This window comes from Chiloscyllium plagiosum, unplaced genomic scaffold, assembly GCF_037043375.1.
Source record: "Chiloscyllium plagiosum isolate Xiang-an unplaced genomic scaffold, Cpla_swu_hap1 HiC_scaffold_45, whole genome shotgun sequence".
NCBI lineage: Eukaryota > Metazoa > Chordata > Chondrichthyes > Orectolobiformes > Hemiscylliidae > Chiloscyllium > Chiloscyllium plagiosum.
In genome coordinates this window covers 90,091,799-90,114,454 of record NW_028270183.1, presented here as the reverse complement: position 1 = coordinate 90,114,454, position 22,656 = coordinate 90,091,799, and the positions used below count along the sequence as shown (strand labels likewise).

The following is a 22,656-nucleotide window of genomic DNA, read 5'->3' as shown; positions in this document are numbered from 1 at the left end:
GAACAAAGACACACACACAGACACACACACAGAGACTCACAGACACAGACAAAGACACACACACACAGACACACGCACACAGACATACACAAAGACACACACAGAGACACAGACGCACAAACAAACACACACACAGACACACACATAGACACACACACAGGCACACACACACAGACACAGACAAGACACATACACACTTTCACTCACTCATTCTCTCTCTCTACACTCTCTCTAACACACTCGCTTCTACATATTCTCTCAGTTACACACACTCTTACACACACACTCTCATACACACTTTTTGACACACGCACCCCCACACACTCCCATTCCCCATCTCATATATTCTCACTCTCTCACGCTCACTCTCTCTCTCCAAAACGCTCTCTCTCACAAACACACTCGCAAAGTCTCTCACACACACTCTAACACACTCTCCTTTCACACACTGACACTTTTTCTCACACTCACAATCGGTATTTCTCTCGTGCAGACTCATGCTGTCTTTCCCCCACTCTCCCACACACTGTCTCTCTCACATACACACAATCTCTCTCTCTCTCTCTCTCTCTCTCTCCCCCCCCCGTCTGTCAGGCAAAAACTCGCACAGAAAGTGTGATCACAAAACCTTACTCTCACATGCAGACACTCGCATGCACACACACTCTCTCACATGCATGTGCTCTCTTTCTCTCTCGGACACACACACTCTCATGCTCTCACATTCTTTCTCACATGTGCACACGCTTCCTCTTGCACACACAAACACATTCTCTCGAACACACTCTTCCACACGCAGGCACTCTTTCTCTCAAACATGCCCTCTCTCTCACGTACGCACTCACTTTCGTTCCCTTGTACACACACACACTCGCACATGCACACACACACTCGCTTGCAATCACCCTTTCACATACACACAGACACTTCTGCTCTCTCACTCTTACACTCTCTTTGTCTTACACCACACGCACTCTTTCTTGCACACACACAAGCCTTCGCAAAATCGCCCTCTCTCTCTTCCCTTCACACGCTCTCTCTCGCGTTCACACACGCACACTCTCACGTTCGCAAACACTCTTTCTGTCTCTCTCTCTCTGTCCCTGTATCTCACGTGCTCTCTCTCTATCTCTTTCTCTCTGTCTCTGTCTGTCTGACTCTCTCGCTGTCTCTCTGTCTGTCTGTCTGTCTGTTTCTCTGTCTGTCTCTCTCTCTCACTGTCCCTCACTCTCTCTTTCTCTCTGTCCCTCTCTCTTTCGCTCTCTATCCCTCTGTCTCTCTGTGTCTCTATCCTTCTCTCTGTCTCTCTTTCCCTCTCTCTCTGTGCCTCTCTCTCTGTGTCCCTCACTCTCTCTGTGTCCCTATCTCTCTCTGTCCCTCCCTCACTCTCTCTGTGTCTGTAACTCTCTCTCTGTGTCCCTCTTTCTGTGTCCCTCACTCTCTCTGTGACCCTCACTCTCGATGTGTCCCTCTCACTCTCTGTGTCATTCACTCTCTATGTGTGTCTCTCTATCTCGGTCCCGCTCTCTCCATGTGTCCCTATCTCTCTGTGTCCCTCCCTCTCTCTCTCTGTTTTCGTCACTCTCTCTGTGTCCCCCTCTTTCTGTCCCTCCCTCTCTCCCTCTGTGTCTGTCACTCTCTCTGTGTCCTCTCTCTGTGTACCTCACTCTTTCTGTGTCCCTCACTCTCTCTGTGTCCCTCACTCTCTATGTGTCCCTCTCTCTCAGAATCACTCACTCTCTCTCTGTGTCCTTCTCTCTCTGTCCCTCTCTCTCTGTGTCCCTATCTCTTTGTGTCCCTGTCTCTCTGTGTGTTCGTCATACTCTCTCTATCCCTCTCTCTCTGTGTCCCTCAGTCTCTCTGTGTCCCTATCTCTCTGTGTCCCTCAGTCTCTCTCTGTCCATCACTCTCTCTCTGTCCCTCTCTTTCTGTGTCCCTCACTCTCTCTGTGTCCCTATCTCGCTGTCTCCCTCCTTCACTCTCTCTGCGTCCGTCACTCTCTCTGTGTCCCGCTCTCTGTGTTTCTCTCTCTGAGTGTCCCTCACTCTCTCTCTGTCCCTCTCTCTCTGTCCCGCGCTCTCCGTGTCCCTCCCTCTCTGTCCCTCACTCTCCCTGTGTTCATATCTCTCTGTGTCCCCCCACCTCGCTCTCTGTCCGTCACTCTCTCTCTGTCCCTCCCTTGCTGTGTCCCTCACTCTCTCTGTGTCCCTATCTGTCTGTGTCCCTTCCTTCCTCTCTCTGTGTCCGTCACTCTCTCTCTGTCCCTCTCTCTGTGTTCGTCTCTCTGTGTGTCCCTCACTCTCTCTCATTCCCTCTCTCTCTCTCTGTCCCTCTATATCACTGTGTCCCTCACTCTCCCTGTCCCTCTCTTGCTGTGTCCCTCACTCTCTCTGTGTCCCCCTCTCTCTCTCTGTCCCCTCTCTCTCTGTCCCTCTCTCTCTGTCCCCCTCTCTCTGTGTCCCTCACTCTCTCTGCGACCCTCTCCCTCTCTGTGTCGCTATCTGTCTCTCGCTGTGTCCCTCACTCTCTTTCTGCCCCTCTCTCTCTGTGTCCCTCTCTCTCTCTGTCCCTCACTCTTTCTGTGTCCCTCTCTCTCTCTGTCCCTCACTCTCTCTGTGTCCCTCTCTGTGTCCCTCTCTGTATCCCTCTGTCTCGGTGTCCCTCTCTCTCTCCCTGTGTTCCTCACTCTCTCTGTGTCCCTCTCTCTCTGTGTGCCTCTGTCTCTGTCCCTCTATCTCTCTGTCCCTCACTCTCTCTCTCTGTCCCTCTCTCTTTCTGTCCCTCTCTCTCACTGTGTCCCTCACTCTCCCAGTCCCTCTCTCTCTGTCCCTCACTCTCTCTGAGTCCCTCTCTCTCTCTGTCCCTCTCTATCTGTCCCTCTCTCTGTGTCCCTCACTCTCTCTACGTCCCTCTCCCTCTCTGTGCCCCACTCTCTCTCTGCCCCTCTTTGTGTCCCTCTCTCTCTGCGTCCCTTTCTCTCTCTGTGTGTCCCTCACTCTCTCTGTGTCCCTCTCTGTCTGTGTGCCTCTCTCTCTCTGTCCCCCTCTCTCTGTGTCACTCACTCTCTCTGTGTCCCTCACTCTCTCTGTGTCCCTATCTCGCTGTCTCCCTCCTTCACTCTCTCTGCGTCCGTCACTCTCTCTGTGTCCCGCTCTCTGTGTTTCTCTCTCTGAGTGTCCCTCACTCTCTCTCTGTCCCTCTCTCTCTGTCCCGCGCTCTCCGTGTCCCTCCCTCTCTGTCCCTCACTCTCCCTGTGTTCATATCTCTCTGTGTCCCCCCCCCTCGCTCTCTGTCCGTCACTCTCTCTCTGTCCCTCCCTTGCTGTGTCCCTCACTCTCTCTGTGTCCCTATCTGTCTGTGTCCCTTCCTTCCTCTCTCTGTGTCCGTCACTCTCTCTCTGTCCCTCTCTCTGTGTTCGTCTCTCTGTGTGTCCCTCACTCTCTCTCATTCCCTCTCTCTCTCTCTGTCCCTCTATATCACTGTGTCCCTCACTCTCCCTGTCCCTCTCTTGCTGTGTCCCTCACTCTCTCTGTGTCCCCCTCTCTCTCTCTGTCCCCTCTCTCTCTGTCCCTCTCTCTCTGTCCCCCTCTCTCTGTGTCCCTCACTCTCTCTGCGACCCTCTCCCTCTCTGTGTCGCTATCTGTCTCTCGCTGTGTCCCTCACTCTCTTTCTGCCCCTCTCTCTCTGTGTCCCTCTCTCTCTCTGTCCCTCACTCTTTCTGTGTCCCTCTCTCTCTCTGTCCCTCACTCTCTCTGTGTCCCTCTCTGTGTACCTCTCTGTATCCCTCTGACTCGGTGTCCCTCTCTCTCTCCCTGTGTTCCTCACTCTCTCTGTGTCCCTCTCTCTCTGTGTGCCTCTGTCTCTGTCCCTCTATCTCTCTGTCCCTCACTCTCTCTCTCTGTCCCTCTCTCTTTCTGTCCCTCTCTCTCACTGTGTCCCTCACTCTCCCAGTCCCTCTCTCTCTGTCCCTCACTCTCTCTGAGTCCCTCTCTCTCTCTGTCCCTCTCTATCTGTCCCTCTCTCTGTGTCCCTCACTCTCTCTACGTCCCTCTCCCTCTCTGTGCCCCACTCTCTCTCTGCCCCTCTTTGTGTCCCTCTCTCTCTGCGTCCCTTTCTCTCTCTGTGTGTCCCTCACTCTCTCTGTGTCCCTCTCTGTCTGTGTGCCTCTCTCTCTCTGTCCCCCTCTCTCTGTGTCACTCACTCTCTCTGTGTCCCTCACTCTCTCTGTGTCCATATCTCTCTCTCTGTCCCTCACTCTCTCTCTGTCCGTCACTCTCTATGTGTCCCTCTCTCTCTCTGTCACTCACTCTCTCTGTGTCCCTCTCTCTGTGTCCCTCTCTCTCTCTGTCCCTATCTCTTTGTGTCCCTCCCTCTCACTCTTGGTGTTCGTCACACTCTCTATCCCTCTCTCTCTCTGTGTCCCTCAGTCTCTCTGTGTCGCTATCTCTCTGTGTCCCTCCCTCTCTCTCTGTCCGTCACTCTCTCTCTATCCCTCTCTTGCTGTGCCCCCTCTCTCTCTGTGTCCCTATCTCTCTGTGTCCCTCCATCACTCTCTCTGTGTCCGTCACTCTCTCTGCATCCCGCTCTCTGTGTTCCTCTCTCTGTGTGTCCCCCACTCTCTTTCTGTCCCTCTCTCTCTGTCCCTCTCTCTCTCTATGTCCCTATCTCTCTGTGTCCCTTCCTCTCTCCTGTGTGTCCCTAACTCTCTTTGTCCCTCACTCTCGCTCTCTGTCCGTCGCACTCTATCTGTCCCTCCCTTGCCGTGTCCCTCACTCTCTCTGTGTCCCTATCTGTCTGTGTCCCTTCCTTCCTCTCTCTGTGTCCGTCACTCTCTCTCTCTGTCCCTCACTCTGTGTTTGTCTCTCTGTGTGTCCCTCACTCTCTCTCTGTCCCTCTCTCTCTCTGTCCCTCTTTCTCACTGTGTCCCTCACTCTCCCTGTCCCTCTCTCTGTGTCCCTCACTCTCTCTGTGTCCCTCTCTCTCTCTGTGTCCCTCACTCTATCTGTGTCCCTCTCTCTCTCTCTGTGTCCCCCTCTTAGTCTGTCCCTCTCTCGCTGTCCCTCTCTCTCTGTGTCCCTCACTCTCTCTGCGTCCCTCTCCCTCTCTGTGTCGCATTCTCTCTCTCGCTGTGTCCCTCTCTCTCTCTCTCTCTCTCTCTCTCATTCCGACTCTCTGTCTCTGTCCCTAGCTCACTCTCTCTGTCACTCTCTCTGTGTCCCTCTCTCTCTGTCCGTCACTCTCTCTGTGTCCCTCTCTGTCAGTGTCACTCTGTGTGTATGTGTCTCTCTCTCAATCTCTCTCTGTCCCTGTCCCTCTCTCTCACTGTCCCTCTCTCCCTCTGTGTCCCTCCCTCTCGCTCTCTGTCTGTCACTCTCTCTCTCTGTCCCTCCCTTGCTGTGTCCGTCACTCTCTCTCTGTCCCTCTCTCTGTGTTCGTCTCTCTGTGTGTCCCTCACTCTCTCTCTGTCCCTCTCTCTCTCTCTCTCTCTGTCCCTCTTTCTCACTGTGTCCCTCACTCTCCCTGTCCCTCTCTCTGTGTCCCACATTCCCTCTGTGTCCCTCTCTCTCTCGGTGTCCCTCACTCTCTCTGTGACCCCCTCTCTCTCTCTGTCCCCTCTCTCTCTGTCCCTCTCTCTCTGTCCCCCTCTCTCTGTGTCCCTCACTCTCTCTGCGACCCTCTCCCTCTCTGTGTCGCTATCTGTCTCTCGCTGTGTCCCTCACTCTCTTTCTGCCCCTCTCTCTCTGTGTCCCTCTCTCTCTCTGTCCCTCACTCTTTCTGTGTCCCTCTCTCTCTCTGTCCCTCACTCTCTCTGTGTCCCTCTCTGTGTCCCTCTCTGTATCCCTCTGTCTCGGTGTCCCTCTCTCTCTCCCTGTGTTCCTCACTCTCTCTGTGTCCCTCTCTCTCTGTGTGCCTCTGTCTCTGTCCCTCTATCTCTCTGTCCCTCACTCTCTCTCTCTGTCCCTCTCTCTTTCTGTCCCTCTCTCTTACTGTGTCCCTCACTCTCCCAGTCCCTCTCTCTCTGTCCCTCACTCTCTCTGAGTCCCTCTCTCTCTCTGTCCCTCTCTATCTGTCCCTCTCTCTGTGTCCCTCACTCTCTCTACGTCCCTCTCCCTCTCTGTGCCCCACTCTCTCTCTGCCCCTCTTTGTGTCCCTCTCTCTCTGCGTCCCTTTCTCTCTCTGTGTGTCCCTCACTCTCTCTGTGTCCCTCTCTGTCTGTGTGCCTCTCTCTCTCTGTCCCCCTCTCTCTGTGTCACTCACTCTCTCTGTGTCCCTCACTCTCTCTGTGTCCATATCTCTCTCTCTGTCCCTCACTCTCTCTCTGTCCGTCACTCTCTATGTGTCCCTCTCTCTCTCTGTCACTCACTCTCTCTGTGTCCCTCTCTCTGTGTCCCTCTCTCTCTCTGTCCCTATCTCTTTGTGTCCCTCCCTCTCACTCTTGGTGTTCGTCACACTCTCTATCCCTCTCTCTCTCTGTGTCCCTCAGTCTCTCTGTGTCGCTATCTCTCTGTGTCCCTCCCTCTCTCTCTGTCCGTCACTCTCTCTCTATCCCTCTCTTGCTGTGCCCCCTCTCTCTCTGTGTCCCTATCTCTCTGTGTCCCTCCATCACTCTCTCTGTGTCCGTCACTCTCTCTGCATCCCGCTCTCTGTGTTCCTCTCTCTGTGTGTCCCCCACTCTCTTTCTGTCCCTCTCTCTCTGTCCCTCTCTCTCTCTATGTCCCTATCTCTCTGTGTCCCTTCCTCTCTCCTGTGTGTCCCTAACTCTCTTTGTCCCTCACTCTCGCTCTCTGTCCGTCGCACTCTATCTGTCCCTCCCTTGCCGTGTCCCTCACTCTCTCTGTGTCCCTATCTGTCTGTGTCCCTTCCTTCCTCTCTCTGTGTCCGTCACTCTCTCTCTCTGTCCCTCACTCTGTGTTTGTCTCTCTGTGTGTCCCTCACTCTCTCTCTGTCCCTCTCTCTCTCTGTCCCTCTTTCTCACTGTGTCCCTCACTCTCCCTGTCCCTCTCTCTGTGTCCCTCACTCTCTCTGTGTCCCTCTCTCTCTCTGTGTCCCTCACTCTATCTGTGTCCCTCTCTCTCTCTCTGTGTCCCCCTCTTAGTCTGTCCCTCTCTCGCTGTCCCTCTCTCTCTGTGTCCCTCACTCTCTCTGCGTCCCTCTCCCTCTCTGTGTCGCATTCTCTCTCTCGCTGTGTCCCTCTCTCTCTCTCTCTCTCTCTCATTCCGACTCTCTGTCTCTGTCCCTAGCTCACTCTCTCTGTCACTCTCTCTGTGTCCCTCTCTCTCTGTCCGTCACTCTCTCTGTGTCCCTCTCTGTCAGTGTCACTCTGTGTGTATGTGTCTCTCTCTCAATCTCTCTCTGTCCCTGTCCCTCTCTCTCACTGTCCCTCTCTCCCTCTGTGTCCCTCCCTCTCGCTCTCTGTCTGTCACTCTCTCTCTCTGTCCCTCCCTTGCTGTGTCCGTCACTCTCTCTCTGTCCCTCTCTCTGTGTTCGTCTCTCTGTGTGTCCCTCACTCTCTCTCTGTCCCTCTCTCTCTCTCTCTCTCTGTCCCTCTTTCTCACTGTGTCCCTCACTCTCCCTGTCCCTCTCTCTGTGTCCCACATTCCCTCTGTGTCCCTCTCTCTCTCGGTGTCCCTCACTCTCTCTGTGTCCCTCTCTCTCTCTGTGTCCCTCCCTCTCTCTGTCCCTCTCTCTCTGTCCCTCTCTCTCTGTGTCCCTCTCTCTCTGTGTCCCTCACTCTCTCTGGGTCCCTCTCCCTCTCTGTGTCGCTAACTCTCTCTCGCTGTGTCCCTCACTCTCTCTCTGCCCCTCTGTCTCTCTGTCCCTCACTCACTCTCTGTCCCTCACTCACTCTGTGTCCCTCTCGCTCTCTGTCCCTCACTCTCTCTGTGTCCCCTTCTCTGTCCCTCTGTGTCCCTCTGTCTCGGTGTCCCTCTCTCTCTCTCTGTGTGTTCCTCACTCTCTCTGTGTCCCTCTCTCTCTGTGTGCCTCTGACTCTGTCCCCCTCTCTCTGTGTCCCTCACTCTCTCTGTGTCCATATCTCTCTCTCTGTCCCTCACTCTTTCTCTGTCCGTCACTCTCTCTGTGTCCCTCACTCTCCCTGTCCCTCTCTGTGTGTCCCTCACTCTCTCTGAGTCCCCCTCTCTCTCTGTCCCTCTCTATCTGTCCCTCTCTCTGTGTCCCTCACTCTCTCTGCGTCCCTCTCCCTCTCTGTGCCTCAATCTCTCTCTGCCCCTCTGGTGTCCCTCTCTCTCTGTGTTCCTTTCTCTCTCTCTGTGTCCCTCACTTTCACTGTGTACCTCTCTCTCTGTGTGCCTCTCTCTGTGTCCCCCTCTCTCTGTGTCCCTCACTCTCTCTGTGTCCCTCACTCTCTCGGTGTCCATATCTCTCTCTCTCTGTCCCTCACTCTCTCTCTGTCCGTCACTCTCTCTGTGTCCCCCTCTCTCTGTGTCCCTCTCTCTCTCTCATTGTCCCTCTCTCTCTACCTCTCTCTCTCTGTCCCTACCTCACTCTCCCTGTCACTCTCTCTGTGTCCCTCTCTCTCTGTCCGTCACTCTCTCTGTGTCCCTCTCTGTCTGTGTCACTGTGTGTGTGTGTGTGTCTCTCTCTCAATCTCTCTCTGTCCCTGTCCCTCTCTCTCATTGTCCCTCTCTCTCTCTCTCTGTCCCTCTCTCTATCGCTGTCCCGTTCTCTCTCTCTGTCACTCTCTCCCTCTCTGTGTCCCTCTCTCTCTCTCTCTCTGTCCCTGTCTCGGTCTTTCTGTCCTCTCTCTCTGTCTGCCTGTGTGTGTGTGTCTCTCTCTCTCAATCTCTCTCTCCCTCTTTGTCCCTCTCTCTATATCCCTCTCTCTCCGTCTCTCCCTCGCGCACTCTCTCTCTGTCCCGCAGTCTCTCTGTCCCTCTCTCTCTCTCTGTCTCTCTCTCTCTGTCCCTCACTCTCTTTGTCCCTCCCTCGCTCTCGCTCCTCCTGTCCCTCCCTCGCTCTCTCTCTGTCCCTCAGTCTGTCTGCCCCTCTCTCTGTCTTTCTCTCTCTGTGTGTCCTTCTCTCTGTCTCTGTCCCTCGCTCTCTCTCTGTCTCTCTGTCATTCTCTCTCTGTCCCTCTCTCGCTCTGTGTCCCTCTCTCTGTGTCCCTCTCTGTCTCTCTCCGTCCCTCTCTCGCTGTCCCTCTCCCTCTGTCTCTCTGTCTCTCTCTCTCACTCTCGCTCTCTTTCAATCCCTCTGTCTCTCTGTCCCTCTGTCTCTCTGTCCCTCTCTCTCTGTCAACCTCTCTCTCTCTGTCACTCACTCTCTCTGTGTCCCTCTCCCTCTCTCTCGGTTTTCCTCACTCTCTCTATGTCCCTCTCTCCCTGTCCCTCTCTCTCTGTGTCCCTCACTCTCCCTGCCTCTCTCTGTGTCCCTCACTCTCTGTGTCCCCCCTCTCTCTGTCCCTCTCTCTCTGTGTCCCTCATTCTCCCTGTGTCCCTATCTCTCTGTGTCCCTCCCTCTCGCTCTCTGTCCGTCACTCTCTCTCTGTCCCTCTCTTGCTGTGTCCCTCACTCTCTCTGTCTCTCCCTCGTTCTCTCTCTCTCTGTCCCGCAGTCACTCTGTCCCACTCTCTCTCTGTGTCTTTCTCTCTCTCTGTGTCCTCCTCTCTGTCTCTGTCCCTCTCTCTCTCTCTCTGTCTCTCTGTTCCTATCTCTCTGTCCCTCTCTCGCTCACTCTGTGTCCCGCTCTCTGTGTCCCTCTCTGTCTCTCTCCGTCCCTCTCTCGCTGTCCCTCTCCCTCTGTCTCTCTGTCCCTCTCTCTCTCTGTCCCTCTCTCTCTGTGTCCCTCTCTCTGTGTCACTATCTCGCTGTCCCTCCCTCTCTTCTGTGTCTGTCACTCTCTGTCTGTCCCTCACTCTCTCTGTGGCCCTCATTCTCTATGTGTCCCTCTCTCTCTCTGTGTCACTCACTCTCTCTTTGTCCTTCTCTCTCTGTCCCTCTCTCTCTCTCTGTGTCCCCATCTCTCTGTGTCTCTCCCCCTCTCTCTCTGTTTTCGTCACTCTCTATGTGTCCCTCTCTCTCTGTGTCACGCACCCGCTGTGTGTCCCTATCTCTCTGTGTCCCTCCCTCTCTCTCTCGGTTTTCGTCACTCTCTCTGTGTCCCTCTCTCTCTGTCCCTCTCTCTCTCTCTCTGTCCCTCACTCTCCCTGTCCCTCTCTCTGTGTCCCTCACTCTCTCTGTGCCCCCCTCTCTCTCTGCCCCGCTCTCTCTCTGTGCCACTCTCTCTGTGTCCCTCTCTCTGTGTCCCTCTCTCTCTGTGTCCCTCACTCTCTCTATGTCCCGATCTCTCTCTGTCCCTCCCTCTCGCTCTGTGTGTCCCTCACTCTCTCTCTGTCCCTCACTCTCTATGTGTCCCTCTCTCTCTCTCTGTCACTCACTCTCTCTGTGTCCCTATCTCTTTGTGTCCCTCCCCCTCTCTCTCTGTTTTCGTCACTCTCTCTGTGTCCCTCTCGCTCTGTCTGTGTCCCTCTCTGTGTGTGTCCCTCTCTCTTAATCTCTCTCTGTCCCTCTCTCTGTCCCTGTCCCTCTCTCTCTGTCTTTCTCTCCCTCTCTATGTCCCTCTCTCTCTCTGTCTTTCTCTCACTCTGTCCCTCTCTCTCTGTCTCTCTCTCTGTGTCTCTCCCTGTGTCCGTATCCCTCTCTGTTTCCCTCTCTCTCTCAGTCCCTCTCTCTCTCTCTCTGACCCTCTCTTCCCTCTCTGGCCAGGTCTCCCTGTGTCATTCTCTCTCTCTGTGACCCTCTCTCTCTCTCTCTGTCCCTCTCTCTCTCTCTCTGTGTCCCTCTCTCTGTTGCTGTCCCGTTCTCTCTCTCTGTCACTCTCTCCCTCTCTGTGTCCCTCTCTCTCTCTGTCCCTGTCTCTGTCTGTCTGTCCTCTCTGTCTCTCTGTCCCTCTCTCCCTGTCTCTTTGTCCCCTCTCTCTGTCCCTCAGTCTCCCTGTCACTCTCTGTGTCCCTCTCCCTCTCTGACTTTCTGTCCCTCTCTCTCTCCCTCTTTGTCCCGCTCTCTCTATGTCCCACTCCCTCTGTCTCTCTCTCTCTCTGTGTCCCTCACTCTCCCTGTCCCTCTCTCTGTGTCCCTCACTCTCTCTTTCTCTCTGTTCCTCTCTCTTTCTCTCTCTATCCCTCTGTCTCTCTGTCTCTGTCCTTCTCTCTATCTCTCTGTCCCCCTCTCTCTGTGCCTCTCTCTCTGTGTCCCTAACTCTCTCTGTGTCCCTATCTCTCTCTTTCCCTCCCTCACTCTCTCTGTGTCTGTCACTCTCTCTCTGTGTCCCTCTCTCTGTGTCCCTCAGTCTCTCTGTGACCCTCACTCTCTATGTGTCCCTCTCACTCTCTGTGTCACTCACTCTCTCTGTGTGTCTCTCTATCTCTCTCCCGCTCTCTCCCTGTGTACCTATCTCTCTGTGTCCCTCCCTCTCTCTCTCTGTTTTCGTCACTCTCTCTGTGTCCCTATCTCTCTCTTTCCCTCCCTCACTCTCTCTGTGTCAGTCACTCTCTCTCTGTGTCCCTCACTCTCTCTGAGTCCCTCTCACTCTCTGTGTCCCCTCTCTCTCTGTCCCTCTCTATCTGTCCCTCTCTCTGTGCCCCACTCTCTCTCTGCCCCTCTCTTTGTCCCTCTCCGTCTGTTTCCCTTTCTCTCTCTCTGTGTCCCTCACTCTCTCTGTGTGCCTCTCTCTGTGTCCCCCTCTCTCTGTGTCGCTCACTCTCTCTGTATCCAATAATTACTTGATAGCGGCACTAACAAAGGAACAATGTGAGAATGATACCGTTGCACTGCTCTGCCATCTAGCAAGGGAAGGGCACAAAGGCAGACTCACAAACCTACAATTTGCACTTGAGATGAAATAAAATGACAATAAACCTGAAGGGCTTTCAGCCAAACGGTGATTCGGACATGGGATGAACTTTTCGACAGTAATATGAATATGTAAGTTCTAGGCGGATATAAATCAAATTGAGGCAAGTGAGATGAATTATGTTCGGGAAACGTGGTCTGCACATAGGAGCAAGAGTGGAAGTTCTGTTTCTTTGCTGTATGCTGGCATTATATTCTATGACTCTCTATGGCTCAATGTTTGAAGCGATATGGGGAAGAGTGGCATGGAAATAAAGTTATTGTTAAAATCAGATCAAACGTAATAAGTTTGGAAAGAAAAAAATCTAGGTTAGATCCATATATTGTTCATATTGTTTATAATATCCTGATCTTTTTTTTTTGAACAAATACTTCTTTGGAAGCGATTGAAGACACCTTCACTCGTGGCAACTTCAGTAAACCTTTGTCAATGATTCAAAACCTCCCATGCACATATTCATATCGACACATTTTCATTTTGGCTTTGAAGTTACTCAATATTTTTGCAACATTCAAATGATTTTCTGTTGAAACATTAGTTCTCGCCACGCCCCACTATTTATATTCTTATGTAGCATATTATATTCGTTTTATCTTTTTATTCTGCAATCACCTTTGTAAAACTTTCAAAACTTGTTGTCAGCTAATGCAGACGATGGTTTCAATTACTGTGGCAAATGCCCCTACGTATTGTGTCATTCGTAAAATCCCTACAAATTGGAATGAGGCTGTTGGAGAGTGAAGTGTCAAATAGGAATCTTCAGTGCTGTGTTGCTCAGAATAAGCAATCTTTATCAAGTGTTCTGATACCATGTACGTACGAATGGCCGGAGATGACTCCAAAACGGTGTTTCTTGTGGGACATAGTTGCCCTCTTAAATGCAGTTGGGAGCATACGTCAATTCCGTCTGAGTTCCAAAGCGAAATGCTACGAATCATACTCTTTGCAATACAATAATTGCATGCAATATTAATGTCAGTGTTAACCACATCCAAATAATCTATAAACAAAATCTACTAAAACACGATCACTGATGGACAACTGTATAGTCAAGTGTACGTACTCCTGTAATCACATGATGTCTAATGGATGCCTTCATTATGTACCTTAGGTCATTTACAATGCTTCTAAAGTTCTTATTCCTTGCCAGGCATTTGCTAGCTGCCCGGCATTATTTACCAAAAAACTGATTATTTGTTTTTCACTGAGAACGCGTGTAAATTCTGTACACACTTTAGTATGGAAGGATATTAATTTCTACCATTTGTTATAAAGTATTTCAAATGAATTCCAAGATAAAGTTACCATAATACAGCTGACAAATTAAGAAAAGGTCATTCTTACTTCAACCTGAGAGATCAAATGACAATCAATGTGACTTGCCAACTTATTTACGACTCCCCGATATTTCCTTTGGAAGATAACTCAATAATTTATCCCAATTTTGACAACTTCCTCATTAACAAATTTAATTTGAGGAAAGTCCAATTCAGAAGGCTGTGAACTTAGATATTTCTTATATGTCACTTAAGTAACAACTATACCTTATCGCTTAAAGCAAAATATCATATTTGTGATTTCTTATCTGCTTCCTGTTTCATGGTATGCTGCGATACTTTTAAGTAGTGTCTAGCCAACTCCAATTCTCTATTTAATCTTTCCCTGAAATTTGGAAAAAGAGTGTTTAAATACTTGGTCTCTGAATCCTGACTTACTCATTTCTCCTGAAACATTTTTAACGATCTTCTCACTTCATGCCCAAAAACCAATTCAAATGGACGCATTTAGCCAATTCATATGGTGCATCTGTGATCGCAACCATCTGGATAGTCTTGACTATACGCTCTCAACATAATCTTTAATGTGTGATGCCATTTTTCTCCCCTTCCCTGCAATTCCAGATCGTATGCAGTATATTTGAATTATTGTAATTTTAATTTGTCCATAACTTCGTTGAATAACTTTAATGTGAAGTTTGACCCTTGATCTGACTATATCTGTATTGGGAGAAATAGTTGAGTAGTTATCATTTTAGATGTGATATTGAATTTTGGAATGGCCTCTTGAAATCTCGTCGATACACCCAGTATTATTAACACATCCTGATTTACAACTTTTTACCTGAGGTAGGGGAAATATGTGTCTAAGCCTCCTTTAAAAGTTTTCGCAGATGAAAGAATAAGTATTAGATGTGAAGGTTTTATTACCGCCTGTAGTTTTCCAACTATCTGACAAGTATTTCTCATCTGTAAAAATTCAACTATATCCTTGTGCAGTCCAGGCCAGTAAAACTGATTCTGTATTTTAGCTTGTCTTTACCTCACTCCTAAATAATCCGCAAGTGGTAGGTCATGCACCACTTGCAACGCATCCTTTCTGTACACAACTGACAATACGATTTGTAGAATTTCTGACCAGTTCTCATCTGCCTAAACCTGTTACTGTCTCCGTTTCCTCGCTAAGACACCATTTTTATGGTAAAAACATTTCTGGATGCATTTGGATTCCTTTTCTGTGTGTGCCTTTTGATAAAACTGCTTTTAATTTCCAATTTCCGGTTGTAACTCAATTAATTTATTTGAGCTAAAGATGTCTGCATTGTCATCTATTGCTCGCAATTTGTGCAAACCATCTGATCAAACAACTTTCTTACCTGTACTCTTTGATCTGTCCTGATCCTACTAATGAATTTGTGACTTACTTACCTCATCGTCAGGGAAGATTCCAGGATGTGTGTCCTGCAATTGCCCAGTTCCGTGAGTTTCCACTTGCTTTTCAACCACGTTAGACAGCACTGCAATCTGTGAAACAGCTATATCATGAGCAAGTACAAATAGTCTTCAGGGAGCTGAGAGTTTGTCCTGTACTGCTATCATGAAATCTGCACTCTTTACTGGACACTCTAACCACAAATTACATAATTGACCGCTTTTTGCCTCACCGTGAATTCCCGTTGATAGTATCTTTCCTGGCAATTCAGGAGTAAGTATCTCCACATTTTTCAATCATAGACTGAGAGTATCCTGTGTCCCTCAGTTTTGTAACCTCTTTACCTGTTGCCCCTGCCCTAAGCGAATAAACTTTACCTTTGCAGATGTATATTTTAAGAAGATGTGGTACTTCCTCATCAACCAATCTCTGACCAGAATATACATTCGGGTGCAACTTTCTAGCTTCTATAGTGTTTTCGGTTAACACTCCAACACAATTCATTGGATTTTCCCGTTTTCCTACATGTGGCTTCCCAGTGCCTCCCCTAACCCACCAACACCGTGACTTCATGTGGTCTACTTAATTGAATAAAAACACCGGAGTGTTTTTTTGATTTCTCTGCTAGCCTTAAGGTTTCCATTTTACCCTGTGGCAAGTTGTCCTTATGATTTTCACCTAGATCTATATTTCCTTTTCCACTTGAGGATTGTTCTTTTACAGAATTTCTATCCCTCACAGATCGATATTGATTCTGGAAGCCAAACTTTGCTTTATGGTCAAGCTTGTAATAAACAGCCATTTCAGCTGCGAATCTTGACGGGACAACTTCCTGCTCATCGATATGAGTTCTCACTACGTCATGAGGTGAAGTTTTGAACCCCTCCACAATAATTGTCTCTGGAAATACGTTGTACATTTGCTCTATGTTAAAAGTTCTTATCCACCAATCAAAATCACTTTGTTTGATTTTCAAAAAACAGTATTGCTTTAAACAGGATCCTTCCTGAGATTCCTGAAACGTTGTCTGTAGGCTTCTGGCACAAGCTTATGTGCACTTAAGATGTCTTATTTCACCTCCTCATATGCCTCATATACCCCCTGTGACAGTGATGTGAATACCTTATTCGCTCTACCTGGAGATGTGGTTTGGATCAACAAAATCCACATGATTTCTGGTTACTGCATTTGTTTATCCACGTATTCAAATGAAGTAAAATACGTTTCTGCATCCTTCTAATCAAGTTAAGGCAATGGTTGAATATATTTAAACAGATCAATTCCAGGTCTTTAACTACCATAGGTTTGCTCACCCTCACTAAGCTTACCTTCAGCCTTCATCTTCTTCCTTTCATGCTAACTTTCCCAAGTGCCAATTTCTGAGGTTCAAAAGATTTCTTTTTTTCTCTCTCTGGTTTTAACCGTAATTTAAACGGTTTCAGTTCCGTTTCCCTTTCGTTGTCTTTTGCCTTGAACAGCAACTGTTTCATTTCCAATTGAACGTTAGCCTTCTCTAAAGATCCTGTGAGTTATCCAACAAATATGAATATTGAGCTACTGCTGTAATTATTTCTTCTTTCTTCACGGAAGGAGGCAGCTCCAAATCTCTCTTGTCTGCTGCTTCCCACAGCTTAGTCTTTACTGTTGTGGCACAGGCTAGATCAGGAAAGAACCCTCAAAACAAATCAAGAAAGTAGCCCGGGCTTTAATTTTGCTCTTTGATTTTTAGTACGTGTATAGTGGATATTCGACAGAGAATCAGACGGTCGAACTACGTAGTTCTATGCAAAACTGGATTTATTTACAACATTACTGAATGAAATAGAAAGAGCATAAATCAGAATATTGAATAACCTGTCCTAACCGAAAACACAACAGTGTATCCCAATTTAATGATGATAATACTTTCAACCATCACCATAAATAACACACACACACACACACACACACACACACACACACACACACACACACACACACACACACACACACACACACACACACACACACACACACACACACACACACACACACACACACACACACACACACACACACACACACACACACACACACACACACACACACCCCTGAATACCAACCAAATCAGAGAATAGCCGAGATTCGGGAACTGGCCACTCCACTTTGCCACTCTCCAGTCCCCTGGTAGCACCCCCGTTGACAGTGAAGACGAAAAGATTATTGCCAACGGCTCTACAATTTCCTCTCTTGCTTCCCACATAATCCTAGGTTCCAGGTACTTTCTCTCTACAACTGACGCATCCATCAGCAGCAGTGGCAAGCAATGTCAAGCTCTCATAATTATTTACGTATTTAACTGATACTTCATAGCACTGTTTGGAAACTGAATATTTCCACGTAAGAACACAAATGAAGGCACAAAGGAAGATCTATAACGCATGTCTCCTTGTTGTGTTAAAGAATATGACAAAAGATACATATTCGCTGTGAAAGTTCAGATATAGCAGGAACAATAGTTCGATTTTTCATTCTTCGTCATTTCTGGGAGGTGTGTTTTGGTTATTATGACAGAATTTATCGCTCATTCCTAATTAGCCAGAAGTCAACTCGGATAAATGCTGCAGATTTTCAGTCAATAATGACATTGGGCAACATGATCATATAAAATACTCGAACACCTGATGAGGAGCCAAATACTACTGTAAACAGATACCTATGAACGTGCATTAATTGGGAATATCGCAATGATGAGAAGAAACAAAAAAATAGTGGTGGGGCACGTATCAGCATTTAACATAAGCGATTCTAAGATATGGATTCATGCAGGCATGGTCTGTGGCAATTGTGGCATTTGCAACATTAAATTTTCTTAGACGTTCATTGAGGTGATTCATCTTTCTGATGGGAAAGAGAGTTGGGCACACATGGGTGAGTTAACACGCTGGTTCAATGAAATATTCTGAATGCACGTGTTGTCAGTTATTTGCCCCTGTGGACTTGCTTACTGTAAATAAATGAGGGATGATTTGTTTGCGTCTTAGAGATAATGTGGGAAGCTTCGGGAGTACTTCCACTTTTTGAAAGACAATGCACGGTGCAGCGAACGGCCCATTCTTTGCAATTTGCTACCCCATTCTCGCACTTATTGGTGTCCCTGGTAAATAACGTTAACTACAAAATTTTGTTGTTTTTTTTAGCTACGAATGTGTTGCGTCTTTTATTCATGATCAAGCTCATGTTCTTATATGTATTGAAAAATTTTCAATTGTCTGTTAATGTGAGCACGTGGTAATTTATATGGTTGCATTCTATGATATGATACAGTTTAAGGTTAAATTAGAAATTAAAATTACAGGGATTCTATTAATATTAATCCACTATTTTCAGAGCATTGCGTTTTCGTTTTTAGTGTTGGACAAAAGAATCCCATCGTAATGCAGAAACACGGACTACGACGGGGTTGTGCGATTATTACATTACAATAATTCTACTTGATAGTTGCGAGATCAAATATAATTTAGTTTATTGGCATAGCAATCTACATTTTGATTTCTGGATCGATGCAAATATTGCAGTCCAACATGTTCACAATGGAGATTTTTAATGAGATTTGGGGACTTCCTTTATTCATTCATGGCACGTGGTCGTTGCAGTACTTGATGTTCAACCATTGAATTTCAGAAAGGGTTGAGGAATTGAGTGGAAATGCAATTTTAAAAAATGGATTATGCATTCAAAATGTTACCAATGTAGTATTTTCCGTATGGATTTTGAAATGGGTCAGCCTATTTTACTTGTGTTCGATGTGGTTGACACTGACATCATGAATGTTGGTTGCTTATCTTTGATTTCTATTTGAAATCGTCGGGTTTGACTTGATCCATAGAGGATTGCCTTAAATACGAAGGGGTCTTTCATGAGACCTTAAACAAATGAAGGTCACCATGAGAGACATAAGGATAAAATAGAATACAGTGCACAAAGCTTGAATATTTCATAACATTACAGAGATAATTGGAAATAAGTTGGAACGATGGAGCCATTGAGACATGAAATCGCACAATATATCGTATGGGCAGTGGAAGACATCATCACCACTTTTGGACATATATCAGGAATTCAAGAAATGCAGATTTAGCAATCAGCTGTAACCTCAGTTAATAACAATATATGACATCGTTTGACATGACGAGGATATGTGTTAATTGGAAAGTTAGAAAGTTCCATCGAAATGCTGTTGGATGTAGACATATTTTACATCAGCAAACATAGTGTTGCTGGATGGATGGGACATGGTATGCATCAAAACTTCGCAGCAAATATTTTGCATTTTGCAGATGCTTATTTTGATAGTGAGACGTGAGTATTGGTTCACTGTCAAAGGCGGGGTGGGGGAGGCGTTGAATTTATGCAGGGGTAGTTTGTGTTACTCCATGTGCTGAAAACTAATTAATCCAGCACTGGATGTCAAACATTTATCAACGGATTTGACAAAACCAGAATCTTAAAGGGTAAACTTGAGCAATACATTAGATGATTCAAAAGCTGGTGGCATATGTATCATAACATATCTCTGTCTCTACCTCTCACAGCAAACTTGATAGCAATTGCAATCCTCTCCCGAGGACGGTGTGGACTTTCCCGGTGCATCACCTATTATTTGGTGGCAATAGCAGTGAGTGACTTCATTGTCATCATTACCGCTGTTGTACTGAACCGGATTGGACGCATTTACTTTCGGGACAGTTACCTATCCACCACGCTTGCTTGCAGACTCGGTGCAGTGCTGGTCCGTTGCAGCCGGGATGGTTCAGTCTGGTTGACCGTGGCCTTCACTTTCGACCGCTTTGTAGCCATTTGTGGCCAGAGATTGAAGGCCAGATACTGCAAGGAGAAAACTGCATCGTTGGTGATTGGAGTAATCTATGCCATGAGCTGTATCAAGAACATCCCTTTCTACTTCATCTATCAACCTTTGTACACTGTGAATGGAGTGGGCTGGTTTTGTGACGTTCGAGTGATCTTCTATACTTGGCCAATCTGGCAAGTCTATGACTGGTTGGACCACACATTTACACCTTTTCTACCATTCTTGCTTATCCTGCTTCTGAACAACTTGACCGTAAGGCACATCTTAGCAGCCAGCAGAGCACGCAGGAGGCTCTGGGGTGCCGACAATCGTGGTGATATGGAGATGGCCAATCGCAAGAAGTCCATAGTCTTGCTCTTCACAATCTCCATCAGCTTCCTCCTCTTGTGGGCAAGCTATCTCGGGCATTTTCTCTACGTGCGAATTACAGGTGAAGGCTACTTCTCTGGCCTGGATTTTAATGACCCACGGTATATAATTCAAGAGATGGTTAATATGCTTCAGTTGCTCAGTTCCTGCAACAACGTCTTCATATACGCAATCTCCCAGAACAAGTTCCGAGAGGAGATAAAGAAGGTGCTGGTGTGTCCTTTCAGCACGATCACTGCTGGATTTAAACAGGAAAAATTGAGAAGAGAGAAATGCTAGTCATGTTTCATATCCTGCAGAGCGACTCTGTGCCTAATCAATCTCTTGAAATAGCATGCAGTGTGTGCAAACTCAGCAAATTCAAGGTAGCAAAGCCAATAGTCAAGCAAATTCAGTTTCTTGTTGACTACGCAGAAGGATCCGAAACGTTCAAATGTGATGGAATGTGACAGAAAACCTCGATCTGTGAGTGGCCTCTCAAATTTAAATAAGGCGTCATGATGTTAATATTTCAAAATAGAATGGGAAACGGTCTCCTCAGCTCCTTTACAAAATATTTGTTCGGAACTTTTCACCACTGAAACCAATCTTATTGTTTTTTGTGCTTTTATCAATAATTCTGAATGATTCTGTGCACGTTGTTTTATTACAAGTCCTGCTTAACTTCATAAAAATAATCAATTGTCTGTCAAAATTCTACAGTAAGAAATAGAGCATCTCAGGTAATCGAAACGGTTCGGCGATGGGCTAGAACAGTTGCAACATGTCATATGGAGAGAGCCGAAAAGATGCGTCATTTCAGCAAATGCCAAATAAATTCATGCCAGTTCCACGTGCAAATATAATACAAAAGAAGACATGTTTTGCATCCTGTACAATTGAAAAATGTTGAGATTATGGTTAAATATGCACCGTAATAAAAATTAAAACAACATACAATCATAAAACTTCGCAGATCAAAAGAAGGCTATGAAACACAATGTGTATAAAGGAGCTCACGAAAGAGCGAATCAGCGAAGCCTATTCTCCCGGCCGATTTTCGGAGCCCTCTGACGTCGTCACTTTAAAACGTCTTTCCAAATATCTTTTGAAACGTCATATGGAATCTGTCTTACACTTTCCTGGACAACACACTCCAAATTCGAATAACTGTATGAGTAAAGAAATCTCTCTTCACCTCACTTCTGGCTCTCTTGGTTACAATATTGATACTTTTACTCCTTTGTTTCTAATGCACCATTTTCTGGAAACAGAATGTCCTTCGTTGCACTGTAAATATTGTCTGTAATATTGAGCTGACCAATAAGGTCATCTTTTAATTTCTCTGCTCCAAGCAGAATAAACCTTTCTAACCTTCCTACCCAAAGGACATTTTCATTTCTGGAATAATTGTAGGAAATATCCCTTGTCCTCTGTCCAGGTTTATGATATTCTTCTTTCAGTAAGGTACCAGGAACTGAGCCAGAGACCCGGTTCTGACAAATGTTTTTTTTTAGAGGTGTAGCAGCACTTCTTCCTTTTCAGCATTTTACCTCACTGATAAATCCAAGGATCCAAAACGACTTCTTAACAACTCTTTAAGCGTTACTGGTTAACTTCAGAGAATGCTTTTTTGTGCTTTGCCAGGACCACACTATCGACCCTGTTCTCCAGCATCTGCAGAGCTCACTTTCACGTTATTCCAGCCTTAGCCGCTCTCCTGCATTTCTGAATCTCTACCAAATTTATAGTACAATTAATATTGGAGAATGTATAATATGCCTCCTTTTTCCTCCTTGTATTCCCATCGATATCGTGATATATTCACTCTATCATTACGTAGCCTACAATTATTACTCATATGCACATATTTAGTTTCAATCATATTTATCTTTCTTTTGAAATTCTCCCATTCTCATCCAATGATTTATCAACCATAATGCATTACTAATTAGCTTAGTCACGTTCAAAGTTTAGATGCCGAAGATCCAGCCGAGGATCTTAAACATAGCCTGATTTCGACCCACTTCCAAACAATTTTCAGTATTTGCCGTATTCTGATTACTATTTTTCAAATGTTGCGACATTCTACTGTTCTCCACATGGCCTGCCTCATTTACTAGAACCAGATTCCGGACAATTCCATGTCTGGTACGACTGGAAATGTACTCTTCCAGAAATGTATACAACGTACTTTGTCGACATTTCTGACTTTCATTGTCCCATACTTTACACTTCTCACAGTCCGCCCTAATGTATGTAAAATCACAAAATATTACAACCCAAATTGCCCAGCGAGTTTCCTTGATCCGCACGCCAATGCTCTCATTTACTTAGTCCCCAATAGTTGAAGATCTCTTGTAAATACCCACAAGCTCACCACTCTCTCTCTGCTTCTGACCTGCAGGCATGCAGGGCAACGGCATCATATGACTGAGATGCGTTCTGTGAAATGCTGCCTCGCTTGCCAACTTCATAATGATTTTGAAGGAGAGTTGTGTTCAACAGGAGGAAGAAAATCCAACAGAAGGTGGCACTGAGAAGAGACTGTTGAGGATTCTGAGAGAGGTTGCCTTGCTCATCATAATTGTGAAAGGCCCCTTGAAGGATCCAGCGACACAAAAGAGTGAAGCCCCAAAATTCGATAACTGTAGTGTTTCCTTCCCTTCCTCCATCCTCGCTGAAACGAGAGAGAGAGAAAGAGAAGACTTTAGAACGACTGATCATATTTAAGGGACAACAGGTCATCAGCATGTTGCATCATCTTGATCTTCCAATATGGCAGAAACTCGGGGAAAGCTCATGATATTTGGGCTATATAAAACGTGTGAGGTTTTGGATTACTAAGGTATCAAGAATGGTCAGATCTGCCTTTA

General features: G+C 47.0%; 1 protein-coding gene across 1 annotated transcript; it reads left to right on the top strand.

Annotated features, from left to right (window-relative positions):
* The first annotated feature begins 17,649 nt into the window (after positions 1 to 17,649).
* On the top strand, positions 17,650 to 20,080 carry LOC148136808 (putative G protein-coupled receptor 139). The gene is made up of 2 exons (XM_087983369.1): positions 17,650 to 17,719; positions 19,155 to 20,080. Exons 1-2 carry the CDS (start codon positions 17,650 to 17,652, stop codon positions 20,078 to 20,080), a joined length of 996 nt encoding a protein of 331 aa, XP_087839495.1.
* The last annotated feature ends 2,576 nt before the right edge of the window (positions 20,081 to 22,656 follow it).